At 36.1% G+C, this 18,685-nt stretch overlaps 3 protein-coding genes across 4 annotated transcripts; 1 reads left to right on the plus strand and 2 right to left on the minus strand.

Moving 5' to 3' along the window:
- Positions 1–484: 484 nt before the first annotated feature.
- On the minus strand, positions 485–3,897 carry LOC137748812 (S-adenosyl-L-methionine-dependent uroporphyrinogen III methyltransferase, chloroplastic-like). 2 transcript variants are annotated; one of them, XR_011070121.1, is made up of 6 exons: positions 3,235–3,897; positions 2,854–2,931; positions 2,680–2,749; positions 1,610–1,887; positions 835–1,116; positions 485–658 (listed from the first exon to the last, which is right to left on the minus strand). XR_011070121.1 is itself a non-coding variant. In XM_068489001.1 (5 exons), exons 1-5 carry the CDS (start codon positions 3,799–3,801, stop codon positions 967–969), a joined length of 1,143 nt encoding a protein of 380 aa, XP_068345102.1. In that variant the 5' UTR covers positions 3,802–3,897; the 3' UTR covers positions 485–966. The 2 variants fall into 2 exon arrangements, 1 of the variants encoding a protein (XP_068345102.1); XM_068489001.1 differs by having other exon boundaries at positions 485–1,116.
- Positions 3,898–6,416: 2,519 nt separating this feature from the next.
- Positions 6,417–10,489, minus strand: LOC137748386 (protein N-terminal asparagine amidohydrolase-like). The gene is made up of 9 exons (XM_068488534.1): positions 10,320–10,489; positions 9,368–9,538; positions 8,704–8,768; positions 8,318–8,417; positions 8,168–8,206; positions 7,873–8,064; positions 7,371–7,549; positions 7,123–7,242; positions 6,417–6,806 (listed from the first exon to the last, which is right to left on the minus strand). Exons 1-9 carry the CDS (start codon positions 10,371–10,373, stop codon positions 6,668–6,670), a joined length of 1,059 nt encoding a protein of 352 aa, XP_068344635.1. The 5' UTR covers positions 10,374–10,489; the 3' UTR covers positions 6,417–6,667.
- Positions 10,490–11,205: 716 nt separating this feature from the next.
- On the plus strand, positions 11,206–17,911 carry LOC137748633 (uncharacterized). The gene is made up of 7 exons (XM_068488798.1): positions 11,206–11,720; positions 12,627–12,673; positions 12,788–12,833; positions 14,366–14,443; positions 15,204–15,332; positions 16,572–16,651; positions 17,499–17,911. Exons 1-7 carry the CDS (start codon positions 11,259–11,261, stop codon positions 17,605–17,607), a joined length of 951 nt encoding a protein of 316 aa, XP_068344899.1. The 5' UTR covers positions 11,206–11,258; the 3' UTR covers positions 17,608–17,911.
- The last annotated feature ends 774 nt before the right edge of the window (positions 17,912–18,685 follow it).

Raw genomic sequence — 18,685 nt, forward strand, 5'->3', positions numbered from 1 at the left:
ATCATTTCTACTTTGATTCCAAATAGTTTAGTAAACTACATTAACAAGAATCCAATTTTGATTCATTCTCAATTCAATTCTCCTTGTTTTGTTTTTAATTATGGATTAATAAACGAGCCACAAAAAGCTATACTCGCGTACCAGTATTCCGGCAGGCCACGCGCGGATAGTCAATTATAGAAACTCTTGTCTCTTAAAATGGTAATGGGTTGGGTTGGGATGGATTGGGTAGGAATAGGAAACCATCAACACATGCTGCTCTGTTTGTGTTAGAGCTCTCAGAATTTATCCTCTCATGTCTGTGTCATGGCTCTAATTCTAACTCGCATTACATTACAGTAGCCAGACTTTCACAGTTTCACTCACTACATGAACCTAATGAGTCACTCGCTGCTAGGTCAAAAGACTCATAACGGTTCTGTGTAGTAGGCAACTATAACAGCCTCTTCATCTAAACCACAGTACTCAAAATGTCACAACAAAATCACAAATCACTCAAAAAATTCATAAACTTTCAATCACCCTCTCATGCTACGAAAAACAATTTCCGCCTGATGCCATGATTCCGGTTTCTGACAATCTAGCAATAAAATGCTTTATCCTCTACCTTCCCGGTGAACAAGAACACAGCTCCCCTGTTCAGTGCATGCAATTCATTCTTTCCCCAGAAGCATTTTGATTGGTAGAAGAATGAAACATCAGAAACATCAGACAATATTTGAGCACAATCCCAGCACTCCCATAATCCATTAGCTCAATTTTGAAAAATCTCGAAACAAGAAGTGCGCCCCACCCCAAAATAAAAATGATCCATCTATAGCAGCAGATAATTACCTCAACGAAGAATTGAAGATCATCCTGGCCGATGAACTGAAAGCTGTAATTACAGAAATTCATGAGCCGTGAGCCTAAGTTCTGAAGTTTAATTGGATGGGAAAATACTTTATGTTCACGCCTCAGATGCGCCTATAGTGCTTCTACAACAGAGGAGACTTCCTTTGAAGCATATGGCCACAACGGTGAAAGTGCCACTACTTTCCCAATGATGATCAACGCTGGTGATACTAACTCTGCTGATACAATTTCATCCGCAAGATCCTTCAGTTCTGCAAAAACCTGTATGAATGCACATGCAACAATGATCATTTTTCCATTACAATACATAAATAATGCAAATGGCCAAACTCATACAATCTGAATTCCTATCTGTAAAGGCATCCAAAGGAACTGTATCAAATCCGCAATCAGGTTGATGACCATAAATTGAGGGTGAATAGTAGGGACCGGTCAGATTTCTAAAAGTAACACTGACCGCCCTCGAAGGATCTTGATGTATACCTCAGGGTGTAATTGAAGTTCGAAATAGAAGGATTGTTAACCTATTTCAATTTACTTTTTCAATATCGGGGTAATGCATGCTTATATACATTCCTAATGGGCATCACAACCTCGTGTCTAAGACAAACAAGTGTTTTCCCATGTTGTCAGTTTACTAACTAATAAGAAAGGTCCTAAAATGGCACAAATGTCAGGTAATCAGGTAAAGAAAAGACACCATCCGGGGTCCAACATGAGGCTATACCAATACGCAACAGGAGACCATCCTTACCATGCGTTGTTGAGGTGTGGTACCTCGCTCAACTGCAACAGCCGGTGTATTTGGTAGTAGACCATGATGCACCAACTTTTGAGCAAGAGAAGGGAGAGTCGACAAACCCATGTAAACCACCAAGGTTGAATCATGGTCAGCTGCATTCTCAGCCACAAATAGAGGATCTGTTCCGCCCTTCCTGGAGTGGCCGGTGAGAAATCTGACACTATTTGCAACACCTCGATGAGTTAATGGAATCCCTAGATTTGCTGCTATCCCTGAAGCAGCAGTAATACCTGAAAGGTAAAAAGATTTTGATCAAATATAAGCACGTCCTCATTAGGTGACCTTCATGAAGCTGTCTGAAACCATATATAAAGCTTAACCCTTTAAGAGAATAATCATGTCAAAGAAATCGAAGGATGCACAATTTGGATAAGGGAAGAGGAATTTTTTTTTCCCAACAGACACAAGCTGGGAGCGCGTTTGGCTTCAACCTAGATTGGAACAAAGTTGTTCCTAGACTCGTACTATCTAATAACATATTCATATGGTTGACGTCTCACCTAAGATTCCCCCAATATTTCAATGTGTTTACTAGGAATATTATTTTCCTCATCCATTCATTTCATCTCACAAGTGCTCCCACCAATACTTTACACTTTATGGCGTCTGTGTTCAAAACGTTTTTCAGGAATTAAGAAGCAAAGTGTACTGATATCATTTCTCAGTCACCCCTTCACATATGGAAGACTTGTTACCTATGATTTTCAATGAGTAAAAATTTAAAATGCCAATGACGTGTCATGATTTTAAAGAACCAACTGATGAAATAGAACATTTCTACTGGAATAGCAAATCTTATAATGCTCAACATTAGCAGATCTTTGTGAATGCGGACCATCCTAAATTCTCTGAAATTAGATTACTGAAACTTTATTAATGTGTCAAGATGGCGATGTTGAACATTCTCTCATCAAAAAGCAATGGGGAAACAATGGAGACATCTTATGTCGATAAGACATTCCACCACTCTTACAAAAATCTCAACTAAATAACGGCATTACGACCTTGATTTATGATCATACCTGGAATAACGTTAACTTCAATTCCTTGTTGTCGCAGAAAATCCATCTCCTCTCCACCCCTTCCAAACACCTAAAGAAAAACGATATGTTTAACCACAAAATTTAACATGACGGAACGTGATATCACAGGTAAAAACAGACGCAAATTTCTGAAAGACCAACACAAAAACTCACCAGTGGATCCCCTCCTTTTAGTCTCACAACATTAGCTCCAGCTTCGGCAAAACTGAGTAACAATTCATGTATCTCTTCCTGAAAGAGGGGATTAACAAATTCAGTTCATTTCCTGAAACCCAAACTGCAATGGCTAAACTTTATGTAGCATCAAACAAAAGATCAATCACAGCTGTCCTAATTCACTTCACTAAAACTTTGAATTTCGCAAACCCAGATGCGAACTAGCACAAACGCAAATACCCAATTCACCAAATTGCCCGAAGTTTTCAAATTTATAGCATCTACAAATACCCAACCCAATTGAAACTCCAAACAAGTTGAAAACTGGTTTCAGGTAATGCAGGAAATGGGAATTAAGAAAGATAAGTGCTTGATTACCTGGGTTCTGCTATGGTACCCAGCAGTCTTACCCACATATAGAAGTCTAGCACCAGAGGCAACCAATTCCAAGACATCATTGGACACCAACCTATCATACAGCAACAAGTCAGCAGTCTGAATTACTCTGTAAGCCTTCATTGTGAGGAGCTCAGGGTCCCCAGGCCCTGTACCGACCAGGAAGACATTGCCGGGCCCACAACTGCCTCGGTCACCTTCTGTGTGCCTCTTTTCTCTGAGCACCTGAAGCAGCTTCCTGAGCTCGGGTAGCTGCAAAGCGATGTCGTTTTCCCTCAGAGAATTAAAATCGGGCGGGAGAGAGCAGCAGGGGGTGGGTAAGGGTTGGTGAAATTCCAATGGCTGGTTCTGGTAAAGCCAGCGGTCTCGCTGGTACCTCTGGACAGAAGTCTTCTCGGTAAAAGGTGAGGAGGAGGACGAATTGGAAGAAGAGGAGTTGAAGCGTAAAGAAGAAATGGGGTTGAAGGAGGAGGCTGAATGGGGTTTCCTGAAATGGGTGGAGGAAGAAGAGAAGGCAGAGAGAGATTGAGTCCGACTCACAAGAGCCATAACAAACAGACCAAATGACAAGGATTCAGAATTTCAGAGACCCAAGAGAGAAAGAAAGACAAGTGTTTTTGTTCGGAGTTGGGAGTTTGTGTTCGTGTTGTGTTTTTCTCGTTATTTGTATGCATGTACGTAAAATGTGTAGTCAAATTAAGGGAGATCTATTCAATTGGATTTTGAAGGATTTTAATTCTTTCAATGGATTTAGGGGTATTTAATCAGCATTTTAAGTGATTCTCTAAAATTCAAGGTGTATTCAATTAGAATTTTAAGATAGTTTATTAAAATCCGGGTGTATTCAATTAGGATTTTAAAGAATTTTATAACATTCCAGATGTATTCAATTAGAAATTGATTTTAAAGAATTTGAGAAAGTTGAGAAATTAGACGGAATTGAAGAGATTTCGTAGTTTATTTTAAGCATCCACAAATATCACATCTCTCCTTGAGATTTCGAGGGAATTAAATCAAAATTTTATATAGAATCACTGTAATTCAATTAAACTCTATAAAAATCCATGAATTTATAAATCTATTAAAATCTTTCAAATTCTCAATTGAATACACCCCTATAAGGTTTTAAAGGATTTTAAAGGATTTTAAAAGTGATAGATTTGATAGGATTTAAGACTCCTACAAAATTCATATGGATTTTAAAGAATTTGAATGGATGTTTGTATTCAAGATCTGGGTTCGTCAGGACGTTCAAGAAAGGTGCAAGATGGTGGTGAATTCGTCTGATCACGGTGCCGGTGATCAGATTGTTGGGAGGGGAATCGAAATAAGCACATCGGTGGACAATAGCAGGGGCATATGGAAAAGGATTTGAAATCCTAGCGGGTGGGGTTGGATTCTTTTTAATCTTAGTTATATATACTTATTGCCCTCAAATCTTTTAAAATATACAATTTATTGAAATCCTCTAAAATCTTAATTTTTTTTAATACATTTAGATTTGGATGAATTTTAAAATTCTTTAAAATCTTTTAATTGACTACAATAAAATTTTAAAATATTTTAAAATCCTCTTAAATCCAAGTTTGACTACACCCCTAAAAATTGACTGAGCGTCGGAGTTGGATTTGGAAGTCGGCTGGCTCTTAAAAGCACGACAAGTCCAAGTAAGTGGCTTTTTGGGGCTTTCAAAGAACCCCCTTTTTCTCGGTACAACTTTGATCTGATACAACTCGTCTACTAAATGGTGGGGGTAATAAATGGGGATCTATTTTACACGGGATTTATACTTTTAAATGTATTTGTATACGTAAATTGATAAAAGAAAAGTAAAATATTTGAAGTAAATGAATAATCTTAGATCAAATATCGTTTGTTAAACAAAAACAATCATTTGACAACTAATATAATCAAATTATTATCTGCATGGGAAAAATCCTTTTTATAACCAGCAAATCATATTATTATCCATGCGGAAAATACTTTTTTTATAACCGGCATTACATGTCTCTTAAGATATTTTGAACGTATTTAAAAATAGAGAAAATAATATTTCATGAACATTTAATTAAATCACATATTGCTAGCTTATGATAAGGTACTAATTAAAAAAAAAATTGTACTAATTTATCACCGACGCCTCTTAAGATGTTTTGAACACAACATTTATGATTTTTCTTATTTTTATTATATTTTTCTTTCCTCTTCACGTGGACACCATCAACTTTCACTTATCCTTCTGTTCTTTTATTCTTTTATTCTTTTCTCTCTCTTCACTTATTATTTATATTATAATATTATATTTTATGATGACCAAATTACCCTTTCATTATTCGATATAATGTATTGGGCTGCTTTTGGATTTTTTTGGCTGAGGGGCAGTTTGGTCCCATTATTTTGTCGAAGCCGGTGACACCAAAACGTCCTTCCGGCTTTATATATAGAAGATTATATATGTATGTGTGCATGCATTTTTTTATGTTTAATACATAAAGTATACATATTTCTTCATTAATGCTTAAGGGAAGTGGTTTTATACAAATAAGGATGTTGCTGTCATGCCTTGTTCCCTTGTTGTTGATATACGCTTAGTCCTCAATGGATTAGGCGGGATCTAGGCGGTGGTAGGTAAAATTTTTTAGAATAGTGGCTCGGCAGACATCTCCCCTTCTAATAAAGTTATGTACAAGGCAACAAGAAGCTGTTATTATTCCCTTTTGATAAACAAATTCTTTATTAATTGATAGGGTTTGCAAGTGATGAATTACCTTACCCTAATTGATAGGGTTGTCCTCTTTAATCTTCTGTGTCTCTAGTTAAAATCTTCCCCTACTTTGAGGGCAGCTTAGAGTAGCAATCACATCAAGAACCCTAAAATTTGATTCGGATTTCAGTGATCGCTGCGAGTGTGGAGTTGGGAGTTGGAGAGCAATCGTCTCACATGAGATCGTGACTGTTTTGCACCCACTGTTGGGTTCTTTCAATGTTAAAAGAGGGGCCAAGCAAACATGTGATAATTTTGAAACTAAACAAGTTGTTATCAAATGGTAACTATTTTATGTTGTTTTCACTTCCAATATTTTGTTTTCATTCACTTAATTTCTTCCCCTTCCAACACCCTTCTTACTTTTCCTTACATTTCCTCGTGTCTCAAGTTCAAAAAGTGAAAATTAAAAATGAAAAACGATATAATTATCAAACGGATCCTTCAGTTGCCACATAAGTATTTAGTTAACGACAAGCAATCGCCGACAAAAACAACTAACACTGCGACGAGTTACCAACTTACACCCTTCTTTTAAAGGCTGAGAACATGATAGTTCCAATTTGCTGCATGGTCATCTATATTGATTGAGTTGGTATGCCAATAAATGGGGGACTTATGAATCAGAGGCATGGGAAGGTTGCAAAATAACTAGAAACTCCTACTGATTAATGTATCAGAACCTTGTGGCTTTCTCCAGCCTCCTTCGGCAGTCCTCTCAAATATGCGTGGCTGCTTCATAGGAAAGGTTTCTCTCCAATCTGGGTGTTTGATTAGGTAGTCCCAATGCCTAAATCAAGATTACCAAATTCAGTTAACGCAATATTTGAAAATTAACATTACTCTACAGGATGAACATCAAACTATTTCTACGAATTGCAAATGTGTAAGGGGCTTGACTATAGCTTATGATGCCACAAGCCAGAAACAAGAAAAACTTCAATGCACCTAATTTGATCAACTTGTTGTGGAGTTCCTCGTCAATCTTTTATTCTTTCTTCTGTTATATGCGGAAACATCCTCTTTTCTTTATTTATTTTCAAAAAAAAATTCTGTGTGTATGTGATCACCAACAACAGTAAGACAGGTCTACCTTTGATGCGTACCTTCTCATATTCGCCACAAAATCTGGGCTCTCAGCAGAAGGTGAAGTAGAACACATGATGAGGATTTCTGAATCAGAATAATGTTGTAATAATAAAGCAAAGTGTAACTGCTGCAGTGTCCTGCATGAACAGAAAATATATATGTGAGGTCAATGGTGCTGGCACAGTTGAGCACAACTTTAAAAGAAGCAGAGAGATTTTGTAGAGTAATTAAAAGTTGAAGGCATAATCGATGAAGTAACTCTTACCAGCAACATGGAGCTATCTTGAATCGATCAGTTTGAGTATCATATGTTTCCAGTAACCTTCCTGTCCAACTAGGGTCCTTGTATGATACAGAAACTCGAATTCTCCTGACAACTTCATCAGGACATCTTGAGGTTTTGTCAAAGATAGCTGGGGTAATAGATCCATTGGAAGTTCCTACCTGAAAGAGTGCGGAAATTTCTACAATGTGAAGGATTTAACAGAAGTTTCACTCACACACATTACACGATGTTGTAAACTTCACAGGTGAGCAGTGAGCACACTCAAGATAGAATTGTAGAAAAAAAATACATGATGCTGCATCATGCACAATTTCTTATTAATTTTATTTTAATATTTTGCTGCAGATGCTATATATTCTAATAGTGAAAGAAAAGGGCTCACATTTCAATTCAGAACTAAAATTTATCTCATTTTGAACCGACTTATATGAACATAAGCCATACAACAAATTGATGTTTAATTCATGGGGTTGAGGCTAACCATGAACCCATTGAAGTTGGGGTACGTGTTTCCCTCGGGATCCCTTCTAGTGTTATGCCCAAGAATGCAGAGAGTACGTATGTGGAATTTCTCTGGTCTCTTCCATAAAGTTTCAACAATTTTGGCACCTAAGGGAAAGGAATAACCATCCATGTTTTCCTGACTTTCTGATTTAGTGTTGTCGTTACCATGCTGCACACAAAGTTCAACATATTTCAGCTTAAAGTATCCTGTTTCTGAGTAGATAACTACACATCTGGAAATCAATGACAAAGAAGAGGATCCTGGGGCAAACATTAGTTGAAACATCTTCAAATCCACCGACTAGATGCACCTGCATTTTGTGACCATGAAATATTCTTTTATTTATGCTGGATTCTATGAGGTCAACAACAAAACATATAACCATTAAAGTAACAAATCATTTCAGTGAAGGAAAAAGTACATCTAACTCCATGTCCTTGTTATGGTCAACAAGGAGTGACAACATCTGGGACAGACCCATATCCACAATGTTTGGAGAATCCATATGAGCAACTGAGGTCCTACAGTTTGAAAAGAGAATGAGAAACGACAGTAACAGAGCACCATAAGTTTCCTAACTTCAATCACGAAATGGCATGGTAGAAGACATGACAACGTCTTACTTGTTACAAAAAAAGAGATCTAGAACCGGTCACATTTACCACTCCACTTGGAGTCCAAAATTTTTGGCGTTCGTTTTGGCATCTATGGCATTTCTTATTAAAAACTAAGACCAAACATGAAATTACTATTTGAAAACTGGAAAAATCTAAAATAGTTTACATCTCAAATAAATCCATTTCTTACATTCCATTTCTCGGATTTTGAATGGCCACACCGATACAGGTCGTTGCTTCATCAGTTCCAACAAACTTTTAACAAGGAAGACCAAGCAGAAAAAAAATGAATTTAGCAAAGGAATAATTGATAGTACTATTGATACTACAACTACAAATGGCATGAAAGTGATCGGTTAATGGGTACCAACCATTTCAGAAAAACCATCAACATTTACAAGGAGACTAACTTACATCCTTCTCTTTAAAGGCAGAAATATTATAAATAACTTTAAGAACCATCAGGATGGTCATGAATAAACCATGAGGTGACTTCCATTTTGCACAAGATATAAGGAAGGCTATACTCATAGCCATCAACCCATGTACCTTTTATTTTAGTTCACCCATGTAGTCTCTATGTTATCTGACACACTGCACCACAAGGATGCCCATATTAGAGCTGAAAAGAGCAGCAGGACAGGTCTCAAAATGCGGGACTATCAAATGCCACTTTCCTCACATGAAGGCATTCGACATGCATAGGATTCTTGGACTGGCATCATATTATAATTAGTGAACTAAGCAAAGAAAAGGTTATAATTATGTCTCTCCGCTGTATATATGAAAGAAAAAAATCATGCCGTATATTGACAAGTGTTTGCCTCAAGTCAAGGAACAGAGAAAGAACATACATCCACAAATGCCGGATCAACAGTTGCATATTCTCTCTGGAACAAATAAACCCATTTACCGGGTGGCGTTGCCTCCACAACTGAGAATCTCCTCTTCGGGATAGCCTTGAACGAAGCTGAGGCTTCTACCAAAGCAGGGTGTTCCAATAGAGCAACCAGAATATCCCGTCCCTATTCACGAGCACAAGCTTTAATTTCTATTATAAATGTAGTAGGGGAATTTGAGCAAGCAAGTCATCCGTCAGAAGACAATCCAGATTATATTTTTTAGAAATGTTGTTATTTGAAATTTCGGTATACTTCATTATTATGGGTGGGACACACGCTTTTGGCACATATTTTGTAAGGCCCACTTTGTAATGCATTTCAACGATCCAAATCGTGTATATTTTAGTACCATTCATAGATCATTCTTGCAAAGATAAGACAATTCCAAAACCATTAAGACATTTATTTGTAGTGAATAAAATGGATGAATCTGGTTCTACAAAGAAACACTAATTTAACCCAATGGTCATATGATTTTGGATTTGGGTGAGTTTTGGTAGACATGATCTTTGATGTAAGACATAAAAGTTTGATGTAAGACATAAAAGTTAGACGATTGAAATACATAAGGAATGGGCCCGAAAGAAAAGTGTGTCAAAAGCGTGTGTCCAGGATCGTAACCTATTATTATGTGTATAAATAATGTATGTAAATCTAATAAACATAAACTTCATGTAATACTCATCTTGCAGAAATAAGGTGTGACAACAAACAAGCTAGAATTTTCAATTTTCAAATTTGTTTCATGATTAATGCGATCACAAATTTACAGCATCAAATGAGCTTTTTAATTTGTTTTTACTCAAAGTTGCAACTACAAAGAAAAGCAGTTCAAACTATCTACTTTTTACAAATTTGAAAATTTCCATTTAGTATCGTCTCGAGTAAGGCAAAGAGCGAGTACCTGAGGCGATGCAGAAGAGCCTGTGGTAGAGAGTTGCCCATCAACAAAGATCATGATTTCACTCAAACACACACTAGGAGACGGAGAGAGTTGCAGATGGACAAAGTTGGAGTCTGACGACGACGACGACTCAAACTTTGTATCTTCTTTTTTATTTCATTTTATTTCTGTTGTTGTGAATCGGGATTCATCAAATTCTCAGGGTCTCCTCCCCTAATAAGGTAGAGTTTGAGTTTGGGACTGGGCTTAGACGTGGGCTTTCAAACCCAGGCCCTTTGGTTTGGTTGTGTGGGTTATTGTTTATTAAATTGAAAATATTTTTGTCATGTTGATCAAATTATTTAATTCATTATTTATTAAATTGAAAGTATTTTTATCATTTTTATCCTTATTTAATATAAGTTTTTATGAAATGATTAAAATGATTAATGATGAAAAAACTCATGAATCACTTCTATTAATTTTAAATGTCAATGATCAAAATAATGAGTTATCCAAATCTCAAAGATCATTTTGACATAAAAACTTAAAAAAAAAAAAACATAAAAACCCTACAAAAAGTAGAGAGAAAATAAAACATAAAAGAAAAAGCAAAATTGTATTTAATAAGATAAAGACAAAAGGATGTTTGAGAAATTGAGGAGTTTATTATAGAAAACTTTAACGAAAAGTTTTTGGTACTGTTCATTTTAACAAAAAATCACATTTTTACATTAAAAAGTCAATCATGATACTATTCACTTTACCCTTTATTTTGTTCTTATCGTTAAAATTTAAAGTTTTCAAACTATTTTCATTACTTAAAGTTTTCAAATTTTTTTTATCAGTTTTCTTTTTATTTATATGCATACGTTGGGTGTATAAAGCAAACGTTCAAAAATTAAAAACCAAAGCGCACCAAATTCCCAAATTTCCCCGCCACTGCCCGCAGACACCACCATGACCATAGATCCCAACCACACCACCGCTTCAGCCGCCGCCAACATGGCCACCGCCGGAGCCGCCGCACACAACACAACCACGACGAAGCCGGTAAGACCTGCCGTATCATCTCCTCTTCCTTCTAATCTTTACGCAGCCCCATCCCTCCAAATTCGGACCCAATCGCCATCATCATCACCAGTAGCACCAGCAGCTGCTAATCATCAGGGGGTTCTGCACCCACTGGCTTCCTCTGGCCGAGGTTTTATTCCTCGGCCCATTCGTCCCGCCGCCGCTGCCGGAGGCGAACCCGCACTCATTGTGGCCAACGCCGGAGCTGTGTACCCATCTCGGCCCCTACTCAATTTCCCTCCTCAGCAGCCTATTCCTGTGTATTTGATAAGACCCAACTACAGCTTAGCACCGTCTCCTCTTCCTCCTCTTATTAGGGGCCTTCCCCTTTCCTCTGCTCCTCCTGAGGTTTCTAGTTTTATCTTGGTTTAATTGATCTTCCAATGTCTGGATTTTGGTGTTCTTTTGATTCTACATCTTTTACACACAAACACAAACACCAAAGTAAAGTTATGTTGTTTGGAAGTATTCTTTAACTTAAAGAAGCCTTTTTTTTTTCTTGGTGTAATTTGTGATTGATATAGGTATGGGTAGAATTCATAACTGCGCACATCTCGAAATCTTGTCTTGGGTTGAATTTGTTAGGGGAAATAAGAGGTGAAAATAACATATAGACTAAGCAAAAAGATGGATACAAATTTCTTCTTTTTCTACCCAAGTATCTTTCAGTCCATAATGGAAAATATGCTTTATCAGAAGCTTTGATTTTGAGCACTTTGAAGGATTCTTGCGTTTGGATTGGTGGTGTTTCCAACTTGTAATTAGAATAAAGATTTAATGGTGGTAATGTAGACTTTAGTTTTGCTTTTGCAAATGCTTGCCTTGCCCATGGGTTATAAATAAAATAAAAGAATGGTCTACATCTTGAATTGGTCAAGTTTAGGCATTCATCTTGTTTATTTTTCATTCTTGCCTGAATAACACTAGGTTCAGTATTGTCGATGACTTAAGAAATTAATTTAAGTAATATCTCTAGTATTTGGTAGGCAATGTGACTTTTGAGTAACCTGGCCGGTCAGAATGGGGAAACTAGATAATGGATTTAATTTTGGATTTTGACATGAATATTATGCCAATCGAAACATTGTAACCTTTTGGCCATTGGACATTCTATGCCAACTTGAATACAGATTTTTGCATTTGTTATTATTTTTACTGTGGTTTTATTGTTATTTTGTTACATAAAAAATTTTGTCTGTTGAGTCTGAATGCAAGATTTGAAGATTTATTCAGTATGTCTTCTTTCTGGTTTAGGTTGCTCCATCTTTAGCTCCTGACAGCAATGGTTTTAAAGACATGAGGTAATGTTGGATATAATGTCTCAAGATTTGTTTATTTTAATTCTATTTGCAATAAGACTTTTCTTTTTTCAAATTTTGGACTGTTGTAACTCGTTTCTTGTTGTGTTTCTGCAGGGATAAAAGCAAAGATGATAACTTAGCTGTCATTAGAGGTCGACAAGTAAGAAAACACTTTGCTTTGTGACTGGTTCTGCATGTATTGATGCTTTATAATATCTTGTTATTAAGATTTTCTGTTCAATCTATTAATCTGCTCTTGTCGATGTCAAAGATCCCTTGGTGTGGGGTCATTGTCTAGTTTATTTTGATCTGTTGCATGGTTAATAACATCTATTTACAGCATTTAATTTCACTTCTATTTTAGGTCTCCATTCTGGTAAGAAGAGCTGATGGCTAAAAATGAACATATTTAGTGGCAGAAATGGCTATCTCATTGTATATTGAATATATGCTTTTCGATATTTATTAGTAGTTGGTTGAAGGCTTTGTTCTTCAAGTTTATGGTGGCTTGGCATGTGATGGAAATGAATATGGTAGAAAGTTAGAAACAGTCTGTACCGTCATTTACTTTCTTATTCAGCCCTCTATTATTATGATTTCTTTGTTTCTGTCTTTCAGTTCGTACTCTCAATTGTTAGGTAAAGGGCTTTGTGGTTGTGAATCAGCAACTGTGCTTGGTTTGTCACATACATCACTCATATAAAACACATAACATGAATTATTTGTAATGAGAGGTGATTTAGGTGTTGTAAAGATCAATTTCCCCCCTTTATAGGAGGATTGGAATGAGTTGATGGTTAACTGTATAATATTTAGTGATGCCATGGATATTTTCTTTCTTGCCCTGTTTGCTTTGATGGTAAAATGTCATTAGATGTTCCTCTTTCCTTCAAATTTATATGAATGATTGATAGAGTGGATCGATCTGATATATGTTCTTTCTTTCTTTTCCATCAGTTAAATTCCTTCCTCCCTTTCCTTCACGTCAGGGAAGTTGTTTAATCATGATAGTATGTCTGGATTATTTCTTGATATTCATATCTACTAAATAGGATGGCAGTGTAGAATGAGCACAACAATGTGCAGGCATATCTATTCAAGATTTATCCAAGGGTTGAAAGAGCCATTCTACATACCCATAACATGTGTGCCTATGCATGTGTGTGCACTGTGCGCATCTCTACATATTTTATGAGGCAAAGGATGACCTTTTAGACATATGAATCCATTTGCAAATATGTAATAATGTGCTCTAGTTGTGCACAGTCAACTTACATGGATGCCTGTTGAAGGACACACAATTTAGTTAGAAACTGCAACCCATCTTTGGATATTTACTTCCTCCCATGGACACCCGACACAATGTGATCCAACCCATCCCCATCAATCATATAGTTAAATTTTCAAATACATATAGTACTTATGGTGAAAAATGATCTATATGTCATGTATTAGTCCAATATAGTTTCAGTAAGTAGTTCTACCACTAACTATATATCAAAGTAATGCTAATGGCAGTAGAAACAGTAGAGAATTTTTTTTTTTAAACAAAGACAACCTGGATTATATCTTTTCTGAGATGAATTAATCGATCTTTCATCAAAAGTGTAGGATAACCAGAATGCAAAATATAACTTGCCTTTAGTTCGCATACATTTTTTTGGCATTAATTATTTTGAATTATTTATGCAGGTCAGGATGACAGATGGAGCTTCTCTATATGTGCACTGTCGGTCATGGTTGAGGAACGGTTTTACTGAAGAAATTCAGGTTGGCATGATATCATAGGTTGAGATTTGTTTTGTGTTGTATTTGATACTTTGCTTTTATCCTATTAGAATCTGGTACTCTATCTTTTTGCAAGCCTAAATTTGTACTCAAGTTGTTTGAAAAGCCTAAATCCACAAGTACAACTCCATGTAACATTTGTTAACAATTCCAGAGTGCTGACACCCATTCCCTGAAATAATGGTTTTGAATGTGTCCAGTACTCTCTGCTAATGCCTCCTGAATGAATTATCTGGTCATGTGCAACGGTGGATATATGATATGATATGATATAACATCTTGTTATTACCTTTACCAGCTAGTTCACTTGGAAAATTAATGTCGTACACATTCATTAGGGTAAATCGACCCACTGCAACATTAGTAGTCTCACATCAGTACCATGAAAATGGTCCTCTTACAGTAGAAAATGATTATGGACTATAAGGTTGCCAGCTATTGTGCCCCGGGGGAAAAATTTAGACACAACTTGTTTACACAATTATTTGTTTTTATTTATTTTGGACCAAACACGATAGGAAAATGAAAGCCCATATGCTTACCTGAATTTTCTAGGTTTTTTGGCCAAACAGGTTACAGGAGTCATCAGTGATAGAATACTTGTATACTGCACTGATGCATTGTTTTCTTAGCAGCTCACACTGCACATTAATGTGGGAAAATACTAATTTGATTTTTGATGCAGTACTGTTTTTACCTGTTTGATTTATAATGCTTTTGCCCTAATTTATTCTGATGGCAGCCCCAATATGGTGATGCTGTAAGGTCTCTTCCGAGACCCTCACCAATACCTATGGCAAGTGCTACTCTTCAAAAGGAGGGAGGTGAAGCAGAGGAAAAAGAAGAAAAAGGAGATGATAACGAGGACGAGGTTAGGTTTTTATAATAACCATTATATTTGGCAGCATTATTTTGAATTGCTATAAATGGAACGAAAAAGTTGAGACATATGACTTCAAAAGTTTGTTTGATTCCAGCTACAAAAATTTATGATTTGTATTAGCCTCCATTAGGGTATATAGATCATATTAGTGTCCATGTAATCAAGATACTTGTTATTAAAAAAAACTGTAATCAATATAGTTTAACGGGGCCTTTTGCAGTGTCAGCATCCACACATACAATGTTACACTTACTTCCCTGGAATCATACAAGAACTAAGCACACTATTTAGTAGGGTCTGACAAAGACCTTTGGTGAATTTCTAAGTCAAAAATTATATTAGAGAATTTTATTGCTCTTTTAGGCATTTATCTTGATGCATTATTAGATTAATGCTGCAGGAGGTTTTACCAAAACTTTGTAAAGTTGTCTTCAACCTTTGAGTCATTTTTCTGAATCTTGTTTTGTAGAAATTGAGAAAATGCCACCTAAATTTTTACCAGAGGCATATATTTTGTACAATTTTTTGGACAAGTTAATGATTTAAGGGTCTGAGATAATATGCCAAGTTGCTCTTTTATGTTGCGCAATCGCATAAATTTTCTGTCCAGTTGCCTTCTTGTTCTTGCTAGTCAGAAGTAATAACTATTCTTTATTGTTTGTTCTTAATCAATTCATCAAACATCCTTTTTCTGGATAGTACCAAATGTCTAGTTTTTGATACAAGTCCTGCTGTACTCCACGGAAAGCCAATTGTATGCAATGAAGTTTTCAAGTTTTACAGATGACAGAGAACATATATTTGGGCACACAGAACATGCACGCATTAGTTGTATACTTGTATGCTATAACATTTTTGAGTTCAGAGAAATTAGAGAAAGAAAACTAGTATATGTAGAAAACACACTTTGTATGAATGCATGTGTATTCTGTCAAATGGGAGGATCATAGGTTCTTCACTTGCCCCCAACCTCTAGTCGGTCTTTACGTTTTCATTTTGGGTTTTCAGAAAAAAAATGTTTCTACTTGTAGTTTTTATGTTTGAACAAGTTGGTTTACCCGTTGAACAAGGGATGGTTTTATTGTGGAATTGGTTGAATGCATTAAGTTAAAGGGGTACAAAAATTAAAAGTTGAGACTCCTACCTTTCTGAATCTTATCATTCCCATACCAAATGATGTATAGCACTTACCAAAAATGTAATTAGTTTCATTGTTCTTGTTTTCAGGCTGAGGAACACATTGAATGTTTATCACCACATGATCTGTTAGAAAGACATGTCAAACGTGCCAGAAAAGTTCGAGCACGGTAAGTTTTTTACAATCTGGTTCTTACACACAATGAGTTGACTTTCCCTTGTTACAGATAATGGTTTAAGCCTTGAAAGCTGATTTATAAACAATAAATTTCCACCTTAATTGAAGTAATGGGTTTAATGGAGATATCGTATGTGAATTATAATTACCATTTGCAAGATTAAGTTAGGGTCTATTTGCAGTTGATTTATGTCGTCCATTTTTTTCTGTTGAAGTTGTTGATTGTGAAAAACATCTCGAAGGAGAAATGAATTTCTGTTGCCACTAAACTGAATCAATGGGCACATCTAGGTTTGCCTTTTCAAGTCTAAAGGAGGAGGAAAAAGGGCCTGTATAATTTGAATTATCAAATTGCCCAAGAAAATGAAAAATAAAAGAAATAGAATAAAGACATTGTAGGTTTTAGCATCTGCCTGCAAGTTCTAATTCTATATCCCACCCAATTTGATTTGAAAGTTTCTGAGTATGATTCTACATAGATAACGCATGCTGCCTTAATCAACCATTCAAGAAAGAAGGTACCCATTCACCATTAAGAGGTCAAAACCCAATGTCCTTAGGGTTAGCTCAAGTGGTGTGGGAGGGCTGGAAAATGGATTAGGATTAGGCTAGGTCAAGGGTTTGATTCCCTCCGTTGTAACAAAAAAGGTCTGAAAAACTTGTATCCTTTACTGATAAAACTATATATTCTCTAACAGTGTTATCACTCAATGGTTAAAGATTAATCATGAAAACTAAACTTGGGATGTTCTGTTTTCCAAAAAGGTTTTGGCACTACGCTTTCTGCACATAAAACATACTGCAGAGGTTGACTAGCTATTTGGTGTTTACTCTTGTAGATTAAGAGAGGAACGCTTACGGCGAATTGCAAGGTACAAGTCTAGGCTTGCTCTTCTCCTTCCTCCCTTGGTAGAACAGTTCAGAAATGATCTAGCTTCCGGAAACTGACCCATGGTTGCTCTATCGTACCTCATTAACATTTAGCACTGTGGACTTTCATACCAAATGATTAAGTTCATTTCCAGTTCTTTCTGGAATGACGAAAAAATGTTTACAGTATTCAAGCAAGTTCGCTGTACAAATTGTAATTTGCTGTAACAGTAAACATCATTGGTAGTACGTTACCTGGGCGTGGTAGATGCTAGAAGTTAGAAAAATTGTGGGAACTGAGTGAGCTACTTTTTTTTTTTTTTCCATGCGTGTTATTGTAAGTTGGGGGTTGTGAGTTCTTTCTACACCAAATAGTAATTCTTTCTCTGGTCATTTTTCGTATATTTTCTTGAACTGACGAGCTTTTATACATGCATGCAAGGGAAATTGTCATTTTTTTTTAGGCCCCGTTTCCATTTTTTGGAGGGATTTTTATGGAAAATTAGCCAGAATTTGACATTCTATGGAGTAATAGCTAACATTTTTAATTTTCTCCTAATTCTAAACCCTAAGTTGGTGTGAAAATGTTACACTGCCTTTAATGTCGAAGCTATTCTGTTATCAATCCGGATCGAGGTCACAAAGAATAGAAAGAGAAATAACCAAGTTTTCTTACAAAATTTACACACAAAATGTAACTTTTCGTAAGCCATCTATTCGGGAGCCATGTCTTCTACGAGCAAACCAAAAACAATTGGTTGAACTATAGAGAATTAAAGTCGTTGATCAAGGAAAAAAAAAAAATGAGAGAATTAAAGTCAAACCTCATGCAAAGGGGCAATTTTTTTGTTCACTAACGTCCAGCTTTGTCAATAATCTCCACATTGGTGAGATTTACCTGTACATATTATATTCAAGTGCAAAGTATATGAGTTATGTTCAAAAAAGGCTAAAACTTGGTAGGTTTGATCTCTTTAGTTAGCATATCAACTTGATTATCAACACAAAACTTTTCTAACACTAATCTTTTTTTGAGACAATAAATGAAACCAAACAGCAATATATATTGTCCTCGAATGATAAACTAGAAAAGGACAAGTGAATAACACTTTGACTATCACAATTCACAATAGCTCCTCATGTTCCTATATCAAGT

Source organism: Pyrus communis, chromosome 10 (genome assembly GCF_963583255.1).
Source record: "Pyrus communis chromosome 10, drPyrComm1.1, whole genome shotgun sequence".
NCBI classification, from domain to species: domain Eukaryota; kingdom Viridiplantae; phylum Streptophyta; class Magnoliopsida; order Rosales; family Rosaceae; genus Pyrus; species Pyrus communis.

What these genes read in the sequence shown, in the direction of transcription:
- LOC137748812 (XM_068489001.1), bottom strand. Translation starts at nt 3,801, where the DNA reads ATGGCTCTTGTGAGTCGGACTCAATCTCTCTCTGCCTTCTCTTCTTCC. An exon ending in GGTACCATAGCAGAACCCAG is followed by an intron (nt 2,932 to 3,234) that starts GTAATCAAGCAC and finishes CCCCTCTTTCAG; the next exon opens with GAAGAGATACATGAATTGTT. An exon ending in CCACACCTCAACAACGCATG is followed by an intron (nt 1,117 to 1,609) that starts GTAAGGATGGTC and finishes GCATTCATACAG; the next exon opens with GTTTTTGCAGAACTGAAGGA.
- LOC137748386 (XM_068488534.1), bottom strand. Translation starts at nt 10,373, where the DNA reads ATGATCTTTGTTGATGGGCAACTCTCTACCACAGGCTCTTCTGCATCG. An exon ending in CCAACTTCAATGGGTTCATG is followed by an intron (nt 7,550 to 7,872) that starts GTTAGCCTCAAC and finishes GCACTCTTTCAG; the next exon opens with GTAGGAACTTCCAATGGATC. An exon ending in AAGATAGCTCCATGTTGCTG is followed by an intron (nt 7,243 to 7,370) that starts GTAAGAGTTACT and finishes CTGTTCATGCAG; the next exon opens with GACACTGCAGCAGTTACACT.
- LOC137748633 (XM_068488798.1), top strand. Translation starts at nt 11,259, where the DNA reads ATGACCATAGATCCCAACCACACCACCGCTTCAGCCGCCGCCAACATG. An exon ending in GAGATGATAACGAGGACGAG is followed by an intron (nt 15,333 to 16,571) that starts GTTAGGTTTTTA and finishes TCTTGTTTTCAG; the next exon opens with GCTGAGGAACACATTGAATG. An exon ending in GCCAGAAAAGTTCGAGCACG is followed by an intron (nt 16,652 to 17,498) that starts GTAAGTTTTTTA and finishes TTACTCTTGTAG; the next exon opens with ATTAAGAGAGGAACGCTTAC.